The 20850-nt window shown below is 39.6% G+C and overlaps 1 protein-coding gene across 1 annotated transcript in view; it reads left to right on the top strand.

Annotated features, from left to right (window-relative positions):
• Positions 1–20850, top strand: part of LOC128663525 (potassium channel subfamily T member 2-like) — a 772127-nt gene that overhangs the window by 267269 nt on the left and 484008 nt on the right. Inside the window, exons 5-7 of the mRNA XM_053717898.1 lie at positions 11769–11817; positions 12302–12361; positions 13310–13384. Of these exons, the coding sequence (XP_053573873.1) occupies positions 11769–11817; positions 12302–12361; positions 13310–13384 (184 nt within the window). The remainder of the gene's footprint in view (positions 1–11768; positions 11818–12301; positions 12362–13309; positions 13385–20850) is intronic.

Below are 20850 nucleotides of genomic sequence, written 5' to 3' on the forward strand. Positions count from 1 at the left end.
ATATATTACGATGAACATTGCAACATTTGACGATGTTGACACTTTGTTAGCTACGGCGGATCAGATTTTTGTCGAATATGACACGGAATTCCAGCGCATTATCAGTTGACGCTTTGATAAATCGGCCCCTTTCTTTTTTCTTATATTGGTATTTTTTTGGCTCCTGATCCATGTTTTTCAAGTTCAGAGAGATCACACTCTCTGTATAAGTAGCAACGGCTTCTGCAATTAGAATCCCCTGACCACACGTTTTGCACTTAATTTCGACATCACAATGGATACATCGAATTCAACACACAAAAGGTGTTGATAACACACAAATCTGGCAATTCCTGCATGTCTGACAGTATTACAAGATGATTTGAATTAATTCTATTTTCTTGTGCATATGCCAAATAGCCATGCAGATGTACTGTATGTAACAATATATGGTATGATTAATTAAACCTATGTTCAGCACTATAGTCTCTCGGTAGTGGTACTTATCTCAACACTTATATATGTATATGAATTTAATAGACATATACTGTACATGCTATCTCAGGCTGCTAGCGAGAAAATGCAAATCACAACTGCATCTAGAAATGACATTTAGTGTTCATGTTCTTAAATGGTTTCTTTTTATTTCAAACATATTTTCATGATTATAAGTTACAGAAATGTATTCTTCTTAAAGGGACATTAAACACTAAACAACTACTAGATAGAATGATGCATTCACAGAAAACATTAGATTAGTATGAGAATAACATGTACATGTACTTTTTAAAGTTTCATTAGCTACTTAAATATTGACAAAATAAGTGGAAAGTTTCAGTGTCTATAAAACAATGGGAGCAGCCATGTTGTAACTTAGGTTACTTTCTTTGCTGTGGCCAATTAGTGACAGTTATAAAATGGTCACTAGAGTGTGCAGCCCATGGGGCCTAGTTATCAAGCCGTCAACCTCAAATACGCTGGAATTCCGCAGCGTATTTGTGGCGAGGCTGATTCGCCTTAGTTATCAAAGGCTAGAGACCGGCAAAAGTAGAATTTTGTGACGTAAACTTCGATCCGCCGGACTCAGTCCGACACAGATCGATTCTTACGTCACTCCAGATGTTCCGCACACAAGTTCGGCACAATCTGACTACTTTTGCTAGTTATCAAAAAACTAGCAGGTACGCTCGGCACTTTTCCGGCCCAGCGTACCTGGTTTTCAAACCGCCACCCTGGAGGCGGCGGATCCCATAGGAATCAATGGGAGTCTGACCATAGCGAAAGTACAAGTTCGCTGCTGCCTGACATCCCATTGATTCCTATGGGAGCTGTCTACACCTAACACCCTAACATGTACCCCGAGTCTAAACACCACTAATCTGTCCCCCCTACACCGCCGCAACTAAATAAAGTTATTACCCCCTAAACCGCCGCTCCCGGAGCCCACCGCAAGCTTCTCTATACATATTAACCCCTAAACCGCTGCTCCCTGACCCCGCCGCAACTATAATAAATGTATTAACTCCTAAACCGCCGCTCCCGGAGCCCACCGCAAGCTACTCTATACATATTAACCCCTAAACCGCCGCTCCCGGAGCCCACCGCAACCTATATTAAATTTATTAACCCCTAATCTGCCCCCCCTACACCGTTGCCACCTATAATACATTTATTAACCCCTATCCTGCCCCCCACTACACCGCCGCCACTGTAATAAAATTATTAACCCCTAAACCTAAGTCTAACACTAACCCTAACACACCCCTAACTTAAATATTAATTAAATAAATCTAAATAATATTTCTATTATGAATTAAATTAATCCTATTTAAAACTAAATACTTACCTGTAAAATAAACCCTAAGATAGCTACAATATAAATAATAATTATATTGTAGCTATCTTAGGATTTATTTTTATTTTACAGGCATCTTTCAATTTATTTTAACTAGGTACAATAGCTATTAAATAGTTATTAACTATTTAATAGCTTACCTAGCTAAAATAAAGAGAAATTTACCTGTAAAATAAAAACTAACCTAAGTTACAATTACACCTAACACTACACTATACTTTAATAAATTATTCCTATTTAAAACTAAATACTTACCTATAAAATAAACCCTAACGCCTAGATTTAGAGTTCTGCGGCCAAAGGGGTGCGTTAGCTACGCATGCTTTTTTCTCGCCGCACCTTTTAAATACCGCTGGTATTGAGAGTTCACAGAATGGCTGCGTTAGGCTCCAAAAAAGGAGCGTATAGCATATTTAACGCAACTTCAACTCTCGATACCAGCGGTGCTTACGGACGCGGCCAGCTTAAAAAACGTGCTTGTGCACGATTCCCCCATAGAAAACAATGGGGCTGTTTGAGCTGAAAAAAAACCTAACACCTGCAAAAAAGCCGCGTTCAGCTCCTAACGCAGCCCCATTGTTTGCTATGGGGAAACACTTCCTACATCTGCACCTAACACTCTAACATGTACCCCGAGTCTAAACACCCCTAACCTTACACTTATTAACCCCTATTCTGCCGCCCCTGCTATCGCTGACCCCTGCATATTATTATTAACCCCTAATCTGCCGCTCCGTAAACCGCCGCTACTTACATTATCCCTATGTACCCCTAATCTGCTGCCCCTAACACCGCCGACCCCTATATTATATTTATTAACCCCTAATCTGCCCCCCACATCCATCAGCCAATCAGATTGAGCTCGCATTCTATTGGCTGTTCCGATCAGCCAATAGAATGCGAGCTCAATCTGATTGGCTGATCGGATCAGCCAATCGGATTGAACTTGATTCTGATTGGCTGATTCCATCAGCCAATCAGAATTTTCCTACCTTAATTCCGATTGGCTGATAGAATCCTATCAGCCAATCGGAATTCGAGGGATGCCATCTTGGATGACGTCACTTAAAGGAACCGTCATTCGTCGGGAAGTTGTCGGTGAAGATGGATGTTCTGCGTCGGCGGGATAAACATGGATCCGGAAGAAAGAAGATTGAAGATGCCGTTGATAGAAGACTTCAGCCGGATCATGGACCTCTTCAGCTCCCGCTTGGATGAAGACTTCAGCCGGATCATGGACATCTTCAGCCCCCCGCTTGGGGTTGGATCAAGACATCGGAGGAGCTCTTCTGGATCGATCGGTGAACCTGGTATGGTGAAGATAAGGTAGGAAGATCTTCAGGGGCTTAGTGTTAGGTTTATTTAAGTGGGGTTTGGGTTAGATTAGGGGTATGTGGGTGGTGGGTTGTAATGTTGGGGGGGGTATTGTATGTGTTTTTTTTACAGGCAAAAGAGCTGAATTCTTTGGGGCATGCCCCGCAAAGGGCCCTGTTCAGGGCTGGTAAGGTAAAAGAGCTTTGAACTTTTGTAATTTAGAATAGGGTAGGGCATTTTTTTATTTTGGGGGTCTTTGTTATTTTATTAGGGGGCTTAGAGTAGGTGTAATTAGTTTAAAATTGTTGTAATATTGTTCTGATGTTTGTAAATATTTTTTTATTTTTTGTAACTTAGCTCTTTTTTATTTTTTGTACTTTAGTTAGTTTATTTCATTGTATTTATTTGTAGATATTGTATTTAATTAATTTATTGATAGTGTAGTGTTAGGTTTAATTGTAGGTAATTGTAGGTATTTTATTTAATTAACTTATTGATAGTGTAGTGTTAGGTTTAATTATAACTTAGGTTAGGATTTATTTTACAGGTAATTTTGTAATTATTTTAACTATTTTACCTATTAAATAGTTCTTAACTATTTAATAGCTATTGTACCTGGTTAAAATAAATACAAAGTTACCTTTAAAATAAATATAAATCCTAAAATAGCTATAATATAATTATAATTTATATTGTAGCTAAATTATAATTTATTTTACAGGTAAGTATTTAGCTTTAAATAGGAATAATTTATTTAATAAGAGTTAATTTATTTTGTTAGATTTAAATTATATTTAACTTAGGGGGGTGTTAGTGTTAGGGTTAGACTTAGCTTTAGGGGTTAATACATTTATTAGAATAGCGGTGAGCTCCAGTCGGCAGATTAGGGGTTAATGTTTGAAGTTTGGTGTCGGCGATGTTAGGGAGGGCAGATTAGGGGTTAATACTATTTATTATAGGGTTATTGAGGCGGGAGTGAGGTGGATTAGGGGTTAATAACTTTATTATAATAGCGGTGCGGTCTGCTTGGCAGATTAGGGGTTAATAAGTGTAGACAGGTGGAGGCGACGTTGAGGGGGGCAGATTAGGGGTTAATAAATATAATATAGGGGTCGGCGGTGTTAGGGGCAGCAGATTAGGGGTACATAAGTATAACGTAGGTGGCGGCGCTTTGCGGTCGGCAGATTAGGGGTTAATAAGTGTAGGTAGCTGGCGGCGACGTTGTGGGGGGCAGGTTAGGGGCAGCAGATTAGGGGTACATAAGTATAACGTAGGTGGCGGTCGGCAGATTAGGGGTTAAAAAAATTTAATCGAGTGGCGGCGATGTGGGGGGACCTCGGTTTAGGGGTACATAGGTAGTTTATGGGTGTTAGTGTACTTTAGAGTACAGTAGTTAAGAGCTTTATGAACCGGCGTTAGCCCAGAAAGCTCTTAACTACTGACTTTTTTCCTGCGGCTGGAGTTTTGTCGTTAGATGTCTAACGCTCATTTTAGACACGACTCTAAATACCGGAGTTAGAAAAATCCCATTGAAAAGCTAGGATACGCAATTTACGTAAGGGGATCTGCGGTATGGAAAAGTCGCGGCTGAAAAGTGAGCGTTAGACCCTTTTTTTAATGACTCCAAATACCGGTAGCCTAAAACCAGCGTTAGGAGCCTCTAACGCTGGTTTTCAAGGCTAACGCCAAACTCTAAATCTAGGCCTAAGATAGCTACAATATAATTATTATTTATATTGTAGCTATATTAGGGTTTATTTTAAAGGTAAGTATTTAGTTTTAAATAGAATTAATTTAGTTCATAATAGAAATATTATTTAGATTTATTTAATTAATATTTAAGTTAGGGGGTGTTAGGGTTAGTGTTAGACTTAGGTTTAGGGGTTAATAAATTTATTACAGTGGCGGCGGTGTAGTGGGGGGCAGGATAGGGGTTAATAAATTTATTATAGGTGGCGACGGTGTATGGGGGGGCAGGATAGGGGTTAATAGGTATAATGTAGGTGGCAGCGGTGTCCGGGAGCGGCGGTTTAGGGGTTAATACATTTATCAGAGTTGCGGCAGGGTCTAGGAGCGGAGGTTTAGGGGTTAATACATTTATCAGAGTTGCGGCAGGGTCTAGGAGCGGCGGTTTAGGGGTTAATAACTTTATTTAGTTGCGGGGGGCTCCGGGGGCGCCGGTATAGGGGGTAGAACAGTGTAGTTAGTGTGAGTGCTTAGTGACAGGCTAGCAATAAAGCTGGGAAAAAGCCGAAGAGCAGCGAGATCGGATGAGTGATAACTCTCACAGTCCGCTGCTCATCGCCCCGCAGCTTTTTGACAGTTTTATTTGATAACTTAGGCGAAATTTTTCAGGTCCGCAGCGGCGATGTGAGGCGAGCTTAGGCGGGCGTATTGGGCCGGCGAAGGCAGGAAAGTTGAGACGTTGATAACTACCCCCCCATGTCTGTGTGTAATATAACAGTGTTCTGCACTTCCACTTCTAACCGAAACTGAAAAGCTCACAATTTCAAAATGGAATTACATATATATATATATATATATAATCCCACAAGAAGGCTGGCACACACTTACTGAAATGTTCAACTGCCGGGGGGGGGGGGGTGCACTTTAAAAAATATCCATGCAACACAAATAGGAAAGCACTCACCGGACTTATAAATCAATCCACCTTTTAATGAAGTGCCAAGTGAATGTTTTCAGGTTTTACCCCGCCATCAGACAACGTTCACTTGACACTTTATTAAAAGGTGAGTGCATTCCTATTTGTGTACCTTATATATATCTTTATTTATATATATATATATATACACAGCATATATATGCATACACACAATTTATATTTTTTTTATCTCAAAGTGTTTAATGTGTCCCTTTATATCGGCTAGATTTGGAGTTTTGTCGGTAACGACCCGAAAAACTAACGCCGGGTTTTTTCTGGCCGCACCATAAACATAACTCTGGTATTGAGAGTCCACATAAAGGCTGCGTTAGGCTCCAAAAAAGGAGCGTAGAGCATTTTTAACGCAGCTTCAACTCTCGATACCAGAGTTGCTTACGCAAGCGGCCAGCCTCAAAAACGTGCTCGTGCACGATTCCCCCATAGGAAACAATGGAGCTGTTTGAGCTGAAAAAAAACCTAACACCTGCAAAAAAGCCGCGTTCAGCTCCTAACGTAGCCCCATTGTTTGCTATGCGGAAACACTTCCTACGTCTGCACCTAACACTCTAACATGTACCCCGAGTCTAAAGACCCCTAACCTTAGACTTATTAACCCCTAATCTGCCGCCCCGCTATCGCTGACCTCTGCATATTACTATTAACCCCTAATCTGCCGCTCCGTAAACCGCCGCTACTTACATTATCCCTATGTACCCCTAATCTGCTGCCCTAACATCGCCGACCCCTAAATTATATTTATTAACCCCTAATATGCCCCCCACAACGTCGCCTCCCCACCTGCCTACACTTATTAACCCCTAATCTGCCGACCGGACCTGAGTTAAGAACTTTTTAATAGCTACCTAGTTAAAATAATTACAAAATTAACTGTAAAATAAATCCTAACCTAAGTTACAATTAAACCTAACACTATACTATCATTAAATTAATTAAATACAATACCTACAATTACCTACAATGAAACCTAACACTACACTATCAATAAATAAATTAAATACAATTCCTACAAATAACTACAATGAAATAAACTAGCTAAAGTACAAAAAATAAAAAAGAACTAAGTTACAAAAAATAAAAAAATATTTACAAACATAAGAAAAATATTACAACAATTTTAAACTAATTACACCTACTCTAAGCCCCCTAATAAAATAACAAAGACCCCCAAAATAAAAAATGCCCTACCCTATTCTAAATTACTAAAGTTCAAAGCTCTTTTACCTTACCAGCCCTGAACAGGGCCCTTTGCGGGGCATGCCCCAAAGAATTCAGCTCTTTTGCCTGTAAAAAAATAAACATACAATACCCCCCCCCAACATTACAACCCACCACCCACATACCCCTAATCTAACCCAAACCCCCCTTAAATAAACCTAACACTAAGCCCCTGAAGATCTTCCTACCTTATCTTCACCATACCAGGTTCACCGATCCGTCCTGAAGAGCTCCTCCGATGTCCTGATCCAAGCCCAAGCATGGGGCTGAAGAGGTCCATGATCCGGCTGAAGTCTTCATCCAAGCGGGAGCTGAAGAGGTCCATGATCCGGATGAAGTCTTCATCCAAGCGGGAGCTGAAGAGGTCCATGATCCGGATGAAGTCTTCTATCAACGGCATCTTCAATCTTCTTTCTTCCGGATCCATCTTGCAGACCTCCGACGCGGAATATCCTCTTCTCCCGACGCCTACTAGCTGAATGACGGTTCCTTTAAGGGACGTCATCCAAGATGGCGTCCCTCGAATTCCGATTGGCTGATAGGATTCTATCAGCCAATCGGAATTAAGGTAGGAATAATATGTTCCGATCAGCCAATAGAATGCAAGCTCAATCTGATTGGCTGATTGGATCAGCCAATCGGATTGAACTTGATTCTGATTGGCTGATTCCATCAGCCAATCAGAATATTCCTACCTTAATTCCGATTGGCTGATAGAATCCTATCAGCCAATCGGAATTCGAGGGACGCCATCTTGGATGACGTCCCTTAAAGGAACCGTCATTCGGCTAGTAGGCATCGGGAGAAGAGGATATTCCGCGTCGGAGGTCTGCAAGATGGATCCGGAAGAAAGAAGATTGAAGATGCCGTTGATAGAAGACTTCATCCGGATCATGGACCTCTTCAGCTCCCGCTTGGATGAAGACTTCATCCGGATCATGGACCTCTTCAGCTCCCGCTTGGATGAAGACTTCAGCCGGATCATGGACCTCTTCAGCTCCCGCTTGGATGAAGGCTTCAGCCGGATCATGGACCTCTTCAGCCCCCCGCTTGGGCTTGGATCAGGACATCGGAGAAACTCTTCAGGACGGATCAGTGAACCTGGTATGGTGAAGATAAGGTAGGAAGATCTTCAGGGGCTTAGTGTTAGGTTTATTTAAGGGGGGTTTGGGTTAGATTAGGGGTATGTGGGTGGTGGGTTGTAATGTTGGGGGGGGGGTATTGTATGTTTATTTTTTTACAGGCAAAAGAGCTGAACTTCTTGGGGCATGCCCCGCAAAGGGCCCTGTTCAGGGCTGGTAAGGTAAAAGAGCTTTGAACTGTAGTAATTTAGAATAGGGTAGGGCATTTTTTATTTTGGGGGTCTTTGTTATTTTATTAGGGGGCTTAGAGTAGGTGTAATTAGTTTAAAATTGTTGTAATATTTTTCTTATGTTTGTAAATATTTTTTTATTTTTTGTAACTTAGTTCTTTTTTATTTTTTGTACTTTAGTTAGTTTATTTCATTGTAGTTATTTGTAGGAATTGTATTTAATTTATTGATAGTGTAGTGTTAGGTTAATTGTAGGTAATTGTAGGTAGTTTATTTAATTAATTTATTGATAGTGTAGTGTTAGGTTTAATTGTAACTTAGGTTAGGATTTATTTTACAGGTAATTTTGTAATTATTTCAACTATTTTAGCTATTAAATAGTTCTTAACTATTTAATAGCTATTGTACCTGGTTAAAATAAATACAAAGTTACCTGTAAAATAAATATTAATCCTAAAATAGCTATAATATAATTATAACTTATATTGTAGATATATTAGGATTTATTTTACAGGTAAGTATTTAGCTTTAAATAGGAATAATTTATTTAATAAGGGTTAATTTATTTCGTTAGATTTAAATTATATTTAACTTAGGGGGGTGTTAGTGTTAGGGTTAGACTTAGCTTTAGGGGTTAATACATTTATTAGAATAGCGGTGAGCTCCAGTCGGCAGATTAGGGGTTAATGTTTGAAGTTAGGTGTCGGCGATGTTAGGGAGGGCAGATTAGGGGTTAATACTATTTATTATAGGGTTAGTGAGGCGGATTAGGGGTTAATAACTTTATAATAATAGCGGTGCGGTCCGGTCAGCAGATTAGGGGTTAATAAGTGTAGACAGGTGAAGGCGACGTTGAGGGGGGCAGATTAGAGGTTAATAAATATAATATAGGGGTCGGCGGTGTTAGGGGCAGCAGATTAGGGGTATATAAGGATAACGTAGGTGGCGGCGACGTTGTGGGGGGCAGGTTAGGGGTTAATAAATATAATATAGGGGTCGGCGGTGTTAGGGGCAGCAGATTAGGGGTACATAAGTATAACGTAGGTGGCGTTCGGCAGATTAGGGGTTAAAAAATGTAATAGAGTGTCGGCGATGTGGGGGGACCTCGGTTTAGGGGTACATAGGTAGTTTATGGGTGTTAGTGTACTTTAGAGTACAGTAGTTAAGAGCTTTATAAACCGGCGTTAGCCCAGAAAGCTCTTAACTACTGACTTTTTTCCTGCGGCTGGAGTTTTGTCGTTAGATGTCTAACGCTCACTTCAGACACGACTCTAAATACCGGAGTTAGAAAGATCCCATTGAAAAGATAGGATACGCAATTGACGTAAGGGGATCTGCGGTATGGAAAAGTCGCGGCTGAAAAGTGAGCGTTAGACCCTATTTTGAGTGACTCCAAAAACCGGAGGTAGCCTAAAACCAGCGTTAGGAGCCTCTAACGCTGGTTTTCACGGCTAACGCCAAACTCCAAATCTAGGCCTATGTGATTTCTTTCAGCAATGGCATATTTGTGATCTGGATTTAACAGTTTGCTATTCAGTCTGGTTTAATTGTAACAGATATCTTCTGCACATGCCCTCACAAGACATTTCTTTCCATTTCATTTCCTGCACTTTTTTAATTTACAGTTGATGAAACTATTGCTAAAATGGAAAATGAGATTTTCTTATTGAATTAAAAAAGGAAAATGTAAAAAACATAATTGAGCAAACATGCTCAGTATACCCACCATCCCCATAAACAAACAGCATTCAGACTGTTTAACACATCGTATACACTAATCTATCTAGTTGTAGAACACAACACACAAACTTCATTCATTCATTCATTCATTCATTCTGTTAATCCATAGCAGATCCAGTGATCTGCATCCATTATCTACTATTCTGAGTGCTATTGTGGGAAAATGGAGATCATATTTCATGTGAGTTAAATTTTTTGGCTGTAATCATGAAAAAAAGTCAATTCCAATCCATGTTGGAATTTTTGGAATGAGTGTAAATGGTGAGGCTAGAAAGTATGGAAAAATCTTTTTGGCAATTGACAGAAGACAAGTATACAATATAGATTCTATCCCTCCCAATGTAGGGCGACAGTATCTTAACTCAGATATGAGGGAGCAATAACACAGATTTTTTTCCCTCTTACTGCAGGGTGAATTGGGAGCTACAGGATTAGCGTTACCACCTTCTTTTCACACATTTAAATGGCACATTTTGGGAAGTGTGGAGTGGGTGTGGCAATTTATGTGACCCACTCACTAAACACATAGGCTACATAGGTACCAGCTACAGACAGACAATGTTCCTGACTAGCCTTCCTGTCAGCCTGCCTTGCGCAATGCCGCCCCCTACACTTACTTGGCCAGGGCCTGTCATTCACCCTGACCAATTTTATGGCAATTTAGTTCTTCCACCTTCAAGGTGAGAGAGAGGGTAAAAAGCAGTAGTCATATGACTGCTGCTTCTGACATTCCAGTAAGCAAACTTGCATTAGAGAGCCTGTCCCACTGCTTGTATTAGAGAGCTGCTTAATACATGGAGCCCACAGTACACGTGTAATAGAGGAATGTACTGAGCATGTACAATACACACTATACTTCCAGTGCAATTTGTCTCCCTAAATAGCAGATTTCTGTATATTTGTTTCTTTTGCTCTTTCTTTTCTCTGCACTGTACACTCCCTGCTCTTATGCCCAGCACTACAGTCATTTTGTGTGGCTGCATCTGTTGCATATTGCTGGCTCAAGACATTGTGCTGACTGGGTCCAAGAATAAAATGACGTTCCTCACCTCTCGGCACACTACAGTATAAACCCAACCAAAGTCAGTTGTCTCAGAGATTAAAATTCAGAAGATTAAAAATTCACTTGAGAACATGGAGATGGGCATCATATAAGATTAACTTTACTTTAAAATCACTAATATCCAGAATATGCTCTCCTTATGTGCTGTCCCATTCATCTGCTGCCTGGTTCCTTAGTCCCATCTGGTCCAATTATAGATCCGGTCCCAACTCATTCTCTTTCATACATTTAATGCAGTAAGTGACTATTGATACCTAACCCCCAAGAAATCCAGATGCAAAGTGAATCTACATTGATGATATATTTCACCAACACTGCAATTGCTGTGGCTTAACCCACATCGTTCTCTTTCCCTTTTCTCTTTTTTCCTTTCTCTCTTTTTTTTTCTCCCGTAAAATGATGGTCTTAGGCATAGGACATAGCTAGGATATGCCTCAAGTTTACAGGGCTGTCCAGGTGAAACCTCTAGCATTTCAGGAGTCTTGTTCTTTAAACAAATTGTGTCACATTGACTGAGAATGGTTTATTGCTATATGTAATATAATTCTTCCATCACATAGGGAAATACAGTTGACTTTGATTAACAGCCAATGTTTTTTTCTTTCAGGACTCCTATAATTTGGGTAAACAGGCCTCTTCCCTTGTGGGGACTCCAGGTGAGCTCATGTTGAAGGGTAAGATAGGGTTATCCTGGGAAGGTGGTAGCAAACTTTTGTAATACGTTTAACAGTCTAACTGGCTACAGTGCTTACTTATAACAATGCAAATAGCAATAGTTTGTCATTATGTGAGAAATGTATCAAATACTATATAGGAGTTTTGTTTAATAAGTGTTTTCTTTACTCTCATACAACATGTTCATTTTAAATAAAGAAACATACATGACAGATATAAATGTTTTTTATTTCTGGGTAGTGCCCGCTTACTGTGCCCTAAAGGTTATTATGATTTTGCACAGGTTTCCTACTGGTCATCCTGCATAGAAATGTGTTCTACTGTCAATTCCTGACCACTTATTGGAAATCATTAAATTAATTTTTGTCATCGTCCTAGCTCTGTCCTTTCTTTGTCATATTGTTCTTTTAGTGTTGGACTTGTCTACACTTTATGGTTGTGTGGTTTATTTTTGTGCTCTTGCAGGTACTAGTGGCATTAATCAGTTTTTTGGAGACAATGCTTCTGACTTACTTAGGATATAAGGTAATTATTTGTATTCCTATCTTGCCTATATATATTTTGCTGTTATAAAATAGACAAATCTGTGATACTTGTGTATTCTTCAGTTACCGTAATAAATCATTCAGTAATCCCTTTAACCTGTCAGATAATTTAGGTACTAATTGACAACCTCCAGAATCCCTTTTACAAACTAGTTTATGTTTAAACTAATTATTGACAGAACTTGCCTGAACATATAGATGATCAAGTCCTTTGCTTTGTGTATCAGACTTAGCTCCATCAAATGATAGAGACAAATTATGTCTATTTAAAACAAATACTTGGATATAAAATATCTGATAATATCTTGTAAACACATGCACTTATAAAACACTGCAATACTACTATGGGGCCGATTTAACATGCTGCGAATGCAGCAGTTTCAGCGTGAGCCGTCAGAAGCAGCAGTCTTAAGACCGTTGCTCCTTAACTTATCCACCACTTCTGAGGCAGTGGCCACCAATAATCCCAATCAGATACTATCGGGATGATTGAGACTACCTGCTAGCAGCCGATTGTCCGCAAATTTGCAGGGGGCGGCATTGCACAAGCATTTCACTAGAATCGCTTGTGCAATGTTAAATGTCAACAGCATATGCTGTCGGCATTTAGCGATGTCGCCCGTATCATAATAAATCAGCCCCTATGTCACAATCTGATTGATATATATTTAGAACCCCCCCCCCCACAAAAGTTAAATACATCATGGCTTCAGAAAAAGTTTGAGAGATGGATCTGTCAATTTAAACATCTTTTTAAGTGCTGGCAACTCAAAATTGGCAGTAGTAAAAAACTAATTTTCTCTAGCTTCCAATTTAGTAGACATATTCCACATTTGTCACCAAGAACCTATACCCTGTTCTGATGACAGTAATCATGACATTCTATTTTGACCTTATTTTCTAACATCTTATTTTAAACATGTTTCAGGGGAACATTTGGGAGCAATTGCTTCGGATTCCATTCATTTTGGAAATGTTAAATACATTGCCATTTTTTATTACTGTGAGTATAAGTCACTCCTCCTATAATGCTGTCTCTTGATACTCTCTTATCTGTCCTAACTCGCCTTTATCATGTTCAGTCTTTGAACCTTTTAACTTTTTTTTTTAATACAGATATCAATAATTTAAAAGATTAATGATAACAACCTCATAATTCTTTGTTCAAAAGCAGATTTATGGGTGGTGAACAAACTTTTCATTAGCTTACTGTTGTGATTTTTATTATGCACTTGTATTCACTTGTTGACATTAAAGTGAAGGTCAATTTAGATGAATCGGTGCCCGGGCACTTTAATTAATCAAAATTGACATTTCACTAATTTTCTTCAAAAACGTACCTTTTAATCCTGACAGCCGCTCCAGCGATTCCCCCGGCCATCGGAAGCCTCTTCATACGCCAGAAATTACTCATCTGGGTTCCTCCAATCACAGCTTTCCCCCCTGGGGAATCATGGCCTGAGGCAACACCATGATTGGAGGAAGCCGGATTCATCATTTTGGACCTGCGAAGAGGGCTTGCGATGGGGACGGAGAAAGCGCTGCAGCGGCTGTCAGGATTAAAAGGTAATGTTTTTAAGAAAATTAGTGAAATGTCAATTTTGATGAATTAAAGTGCCCTTGTTTTTAATAGTATTATTAAAAACCGGGCACCGATTCATCTAAATTGACCTTCACTTTAAACTGCTGGGCACAACTACAATAGCATGATTACTATTCTGTATGCTATTGTGTTCCCTCCTGTCTCTGTACGTAGTTCTCTATAAAGCCTTTCCCCTTGTTTAACCACTTAAAGGTGGCAGTTGGTTATGCTCTGCCTCTTCATACTGGGAGCCGCCATCTTGGAACACAAGCAATCTCACACTCAATGGCAGAAGCAGTGTGCATTTACAGATAGGTGAGCGTGACAGCTTTTTGACAACTGTGTAATGAGCTTTACAAAAGGGTGCACAATACAAAGCAGGCACATTGCATTTTTTTCAGCATCTGCATCTATATTATTTGCTGACTGCTTTTTTTTCAAATATATTTTGGTGTAATATTACAAATGTGTAAAAAAAAAAACCATGCTGTATTGTGCACAGTAACCCCAATAAAATTTGACAGTTTTTAAAAATCTCACAACATCAATGATCTGTAAGTGTGTACCACTTCTGTCAAAATGTGTCAGAATAAGATCCAAGATGGCAGCGCCCAGTATGAAGATGCAGAACTTCAGAATCTGGCACCTTTAAGGTATTAAAATAGAACTACTTTGAAAATAGCTGCAGGCACAGGATGGAATATAAAAATTTACGGTTAGATTAGGAGTTTTGCGTTAGAGGCTATGCGGTGCTAACGAGCAGTTTGTCTCACCACTCACTTACCTGCAGCGCTGGTATTACAGGTTTTTACAAACCCAGCGTTAAAAGACAAGAAGTGAGCGTTGAGCAAAATTGTGCTCCTTACCGCACTCCAATACCAGCGCTGCTTAAGTCAGCGGTGAGCTGGTTGTACGTGCTTGTGCACAATTTCCACATAGGAATCAACAGGGAGAGCCGGCGGAGAAAAAGTCTAACACCTGCCAAAAAGCAGCGTAAAACTCAGTAACGCAGCCCCATTGATTCCTATGGGGAAATAAAAGTTATGTTTACATCTAGCACCCTAACATGAACCTTGAGTCTAAATACCCCTAATATTACACTTATTAACCCCTAATCTGCCGCCCGACATCGCCAACACCTACATTATACTTATTAACCCCTAATCTGCCGCTCCGGACACCGCCGTCACCTACATTATATGTATTAACCTCTAATCTGCTGCCCCCAACATCGCCAACACCTACATTATATTTATTAACCCCTAATCTCCCGCCCCCAATGTCCCCGCAACCTACCTACACTTATTAACCCCTAATCTGCCGCCCCAACGTCACCGCCACTATAATAAACATATTAAACACTAAACCGCCGCACTCCCGCTTCGAAAACATTATTTAAATATTATTAACCCATAATCTGCCGTCCCTAACATCGCCACCACCTACCTACATTTATTAACCCCTAATCTGCCGCCCCCAACATCGCCGCCACTATATTAAATTTATTAACCCCTAAACCTAAGTCTAACCCTATCCCTAACACCCCATAACTTACATATAATTACAATAAATCTAAATAAAAATTAATATTATTACCTAAATAATTCCTATTTAAAACTAAATACTTACCTATAAAATAAACCCTAAGCTAGCTACAATATAACTAATAGTTACATTGTAGCTATCTTAGGGTTTATTTTTATTTTACAGGCAAGTTTGTATTTATTTTAACAAGGTAGAATAGTTATTAAATAGTTATTAACTATTTAATAACTACCTAGTTAAAATAAATACAAAAGTACCTGTAAAATAAAACCTAACCTAAGTTACAATAACACCTAACACTACACTACAATTAAATAAATTAACTAAAGTACAAAAAACCCCCACTAAATTACAGAAAATAATAAACAAATTACAAGATATTTAAACTAATTACACCTAATCTAATAGCCATATCAAAATAAAAAAGCTCCCCCAAAATAGAAAAAAAACCCTAGCCTAAACTAAACTATCAATAGCCCTTAAAAGGGCCTTTTGCGGGGCATTTCCCCAAAGTAATCAGCTCTTTTACCTGTAAAAAAAAATACAAACAACTCCCCCAACAGTAAAACTCCCCACCCACACAACCAACCCCCCAATCTAAAAAAACCTAAGCTCCCCATTGCCCTGAAAAGAGCATTTGGATGGGCATTGCCCAAAAAAGGGCAGTTAGCTTTTTCGCGGCCCAAACCTTAATTTAAAAAATAAAACCCACCCAATACACCCTTAAAAAAATCTAACACTAACCCCCTGAAGATCGACTTACTGTTCTGAAGACCGGACATCCATCCTCAAGGAAGCGGCAGAAGTCTTCATCCAACTGGGCCGAAGTCCTCAACGAAGCCAGGAGAAGTCTTCATCCAAGCCAGGTGAAGTGGTCCTCCAGACGGACAGAAGTCTTCATCCAGACGGCATCTTCTATCTTCATCCATCCGACGCGGAGCAGCTCCATCTTTAAGTCATCCGACGTGGAGCATCCTCTTCAAACGAAGTCTTCTTATTGAATGATGGTTCCTTTAAGTAATGTCATCCAAGATGGCGTCCCTTAGATTCCGATTGGCTGATATAATTCTATCAGCCAATCGGAATTAAAGTAGAAATCAGCCAATCAGCCAATAGAATTGCGAGCTCAATCCTATTGGCTGATTAGATCAACCAATAGGATTGAACTTCAATCCTATTGGCTGATTGCATCAGCCAATAGGATTTTTTCTACCTTAATTCCGATTGGCTGATAGAATTCTATCAGCCAATCGGAATCTAAGGGACGCCATCTTGGATGATGTCACTTAACGGAACCATCATTCAGTAAGAAGACTTTGTTTGAAGAGGATGCTCTACGTCGTATGTCTTGAAGATGGACCTGCTCTGTGTCGGATGGATGAAGATAGAAGATGCCATCTGGATGAAGACTTCTCCCCGTCTGGAGGACCATTTTCCCCGGCTTGGATGAAGACTTCTCCTGGCTTCGTTGAGGATGGATGTCTGGTCTTCAGAACAGTAAGTCGATCTTCAGGGGGTTAGTGTTAGGTTTTTTTAAGGGTGTATTGGGTGGGTTTTATTTTTTAGATTAGGGTTTGGGCCGCAAAAGAGCTAACTGCCCTTTTAAGGGCAATGCCCATCCAAATGCCATTTTCAGGGCAATGGGGAGCTTAGGTTTTTTTAGATAGTATTTTATTTGGGGGGTTGGTTGTGTGGGTGGTGGGTTTTACTGTTGGGGGGTTGTTTGTATTTTTTTTACAGGTAAAAGAGCTGATTACTTTGGGGCAATGCCCCGCAAAAAAGGCCCTTTTAAGGGCTATTGATAGTTTAGTTTAGGCTAGGGTTTTTTTTTATTTTGGGGGGGCTTTTTTATTTTGATAGGGCTATTAGATTATGTGTAATTAGTTTAAATATCCTGTAATTTATTTATTATTTTCTGTAATTTAGTGTTTGTTTTATTTTGTACTTTAGCTAATTTAATTTAATTTGTTTTTAATTTAGTTAATTTATTTAATTGTAGGGTTAGGTTAGGTGTTATTGTAACTTAGGTTAGGTTTTATTTTTCAGATACTTTTGTATTTATTTTAGCTAGGTAGTTATTAAATAGTAAATAACTATTTAATAACTATTCTACCTATTTAAAATAAATACAAACTTGCCTGTAAAATAAAAATAATTTAATTATTAATAATTTATTTAGGTAATAATATTAATTTTTATTTAGATTTATTGTAATTATATTTAAGTTAGGGGGGTGTTAGGGTTAGGTTTAGACTTAGGTTTAGGGGTTTATACATTTAGTAGTAGTGGCGGCAACGTTGGGGGCGGCAGATTAGGGGTTAATAAATGTAGGTAGGTGGCGGCGATGTTAGGGACGGCAGATTAGGGGTTAATAATATTTAACTAGTGTTTGCGAGGCGGGAGTGCGGCGGTTTAGGGGTTAATATGTTTATTATTGTTGCGACGATGTCCGGAGCGGCAGATTAGGGGTTAAAATTTTATTTTCGCGTTTGCAATGCGGGAGGGCCTCGGTTTAGGGGTTAATAGGTAGTTTATGGGTGTTAGTGTACTTTTTAGCACTTTAGTTATGAGTTTTATGTTACGGCGTTGTACCATAAAACTCTTCTTTTAAATGCGGGATCTTGGAGGTAGAGGAAGTACCGCTCACTTTTTGGCCTTCCAGGACAGACTCGTAATATCAGCGCTATGGAAGTCCCATAGAAAAAAGACTTTACAAAGTTTACGTAAGTCGTTTTGCGGTAAGGCCAAAGAAGTGTGCGGTGCCCCTAAACCTGCAAGACTCGTAATACCAGCGGTAGTGAAAATTCAGCGTTAGGACCTGTTAACGCTGCTTTTTCAGCCTAACGCACAACTCGTAATCTAGCCGATAGTTTGTAGTAACCTCTCTTTTGTAGTCGTGCTCAGCAGTTTAATGTCCCATTAAGGGCTAGATTACGTGTTGAGCGCATATTTGCACTTCCACAAACTGGTAATCTGCGCTCAGTTTTGTTATTTCCTTGAGCGCTACTGAGTGAGAGATTACGGGTAGGAAGTGCAAATTTGCTCCCTCTCGATCAATCCTTGTGCTCAAAAGCACGCTCAATTGTGGTTTAAGTTTTCCTCCATAGACTTCAATGGAGCCTCATTTTCATGCCGACAGTCTAACAGCCACAGCTTGCGTAACCCTGATCGCAACTACATATTAATATATATGTATATGAATGTATACATATATATTTATGTAATCTATAACCAGCTAGTAAGGATTTTAGCAGCTAGGGACAGGGCACCATTATATAGTTAATTGTGGTGGTCCTGGCGCAGGAAGTTTAATTAATTAATTACATTAATCTAAGAGAAAACTATAAGTAAACCTAATCCCGCATCCCCCCCATTTTCAGCCAATTAAATACAAAATTCTGACACCTCTCTTTCTAGAACAAACCAGTGTATACATCATACTCCAATTAAGATAAATCAAATTAATATTTATTAGGGCAATAAAAACAAAACAATTCAACTGAGCCTATATCAGGGATCCCTGTATAAATGTTACCAGTAAGAAATTTGCAGTTTGATATATACTAGCCATGTGATGCAGCACACATAGCCTGCAAAATTGTTAAAGTTCCATTTGGGATGGTGTACATTGTACTCCACAACATGTTGCAAACTGTAACAGTACGGGTTTTAATAATGTTTTTATTGCCTTATAAATATTAGTATTTATCCTAATGGAGTGTGATGTATACACTGGTTTGTTCTAGAAAGAGAGGTATCAGAATTTTGTATTTGATTGGCTAAAAATGGGGGGATGAGGGATTAGGTTTACTTATAGTTTTCTTTTAGATTAATATATAGAGTATTTATGTGTTTATATTTGTATATATGTATGAATATACATAAATACACAAAAATGTATGTATATATGCATATACAGTATATTTTAAAACATTTCTATGTTAATAAATGTGTCATATAGGATCCCTATGTAAAAGCCTGTTTAGCCCGTTACACCTCACATCTCCTCACTTTGAGCCCTTATAATTTATCCCTGCAATATTTTTTATAAAACTATTTTTATCAGTGTTAATATAAGTGTTAAGGGGGGCGGAGCTAACCACCAAAGCTACAGGACGCATTGACCGGGAGCTCCCAACTTCAACCTTAAAATAACATGGTTCACCCCTGACAAAAATCGATTTACACAGCTTATGCCTAAGGTTCAATAACACTGAAAGAAGCCTGGGATATTGAAATGGTGATTTGGTCGATACGAGAGCAGTGCTGAGCAGGAGAACTGTTGTGGAGCTCACTATCCCATATTGACGCGCCATCTTGGAAACGGATACACGATTGCCCGCCATGAAGTCCCAGATGCTATACTCTGGCATCAGGGACCTAATTGAGGAATACGGGAGAAAGATATGTGAGAGACTTGACACCTTTAACGCCTCAATACAAGCGGCACGAACTCACAGTGATGCCGCTGCTGTACAGCAGGGAACAACGCTGGAGTTACGGGACGCCGCAGCGTCAACAGATCCTCTGTCACTGATGCCGGTGAGTGCGGCCCCCAAGCCGGAGTCCCGCTCTCCCTCTACCACCAAAGGCGGTCCGCAAACATGGGCGGTATTACCATACAGACGCTCATACAAAGAAGATGGCTCTGTGGAGTATGGTGACTGTCGCGCACCGCTGCGCTCATTTTTCTTGGACATGAGCTGTGCGGGCATATCGCATGGATCGAACGGCTGTGGGGATCCTGCAGAAACATCTGTGCAATGGCCTGGTCAGGTAGAGCTCTCCGCCACTCAGCACGCCACACTACTAAGCCGCTTGTACAGAACTGGCATAGGGTAAACTGGCTTTTACTTAGGTGGCTTGTCTTTTAATACCGTGGCCTTATGACTCTTAAATGGCGGCTCTTTAGTCTGATGATTTGACCCATGAGACCCAACCTACGAGGACAAGCTGTGGGTTAGCGACGTAGACAGCTCCATAAGCCAGCTCCTTTATGGGACATTTCCTACGTGACAATATTTTTAGCTGGAGGCAGCTGTTTTAACAGCACAATTGTCCACAGTTTAACATGACCACATGAGAGGGGAGCATTTATATTTGAACATAATTGTTGGGGTCTAATTCTTTTTAGATGTCATTGCCATTACTCGTTTGTATGCTCCCGCTGACTAGATGAGGGGTGAGCACCATGAGGTGGGGTACTATTATGTTCAGATCTTAGCAGAGTCCCTACTGACTAAAGGTTGCCCGATGTAGTTACAATATGCAGATTTATGCTACCCCTTACCATATATACTTTATAACTAGATTACTCTCTATAATTCATTATAGCTTTCTTT

This window comes from Bombina bombina, chromosome 6, assembly GCF_027579735.1.
Source record: "Bombina bombina isolate aBomBom1 chromosome 6, aBomBom1.pri, whole genome shotgun sequence".
NCBI classification, from domain to species: Eukaryota; Metazoa; Chordata; class Amphibia; order Anura; family Bombinatoridae; genus Bombina; species Bombina bombina.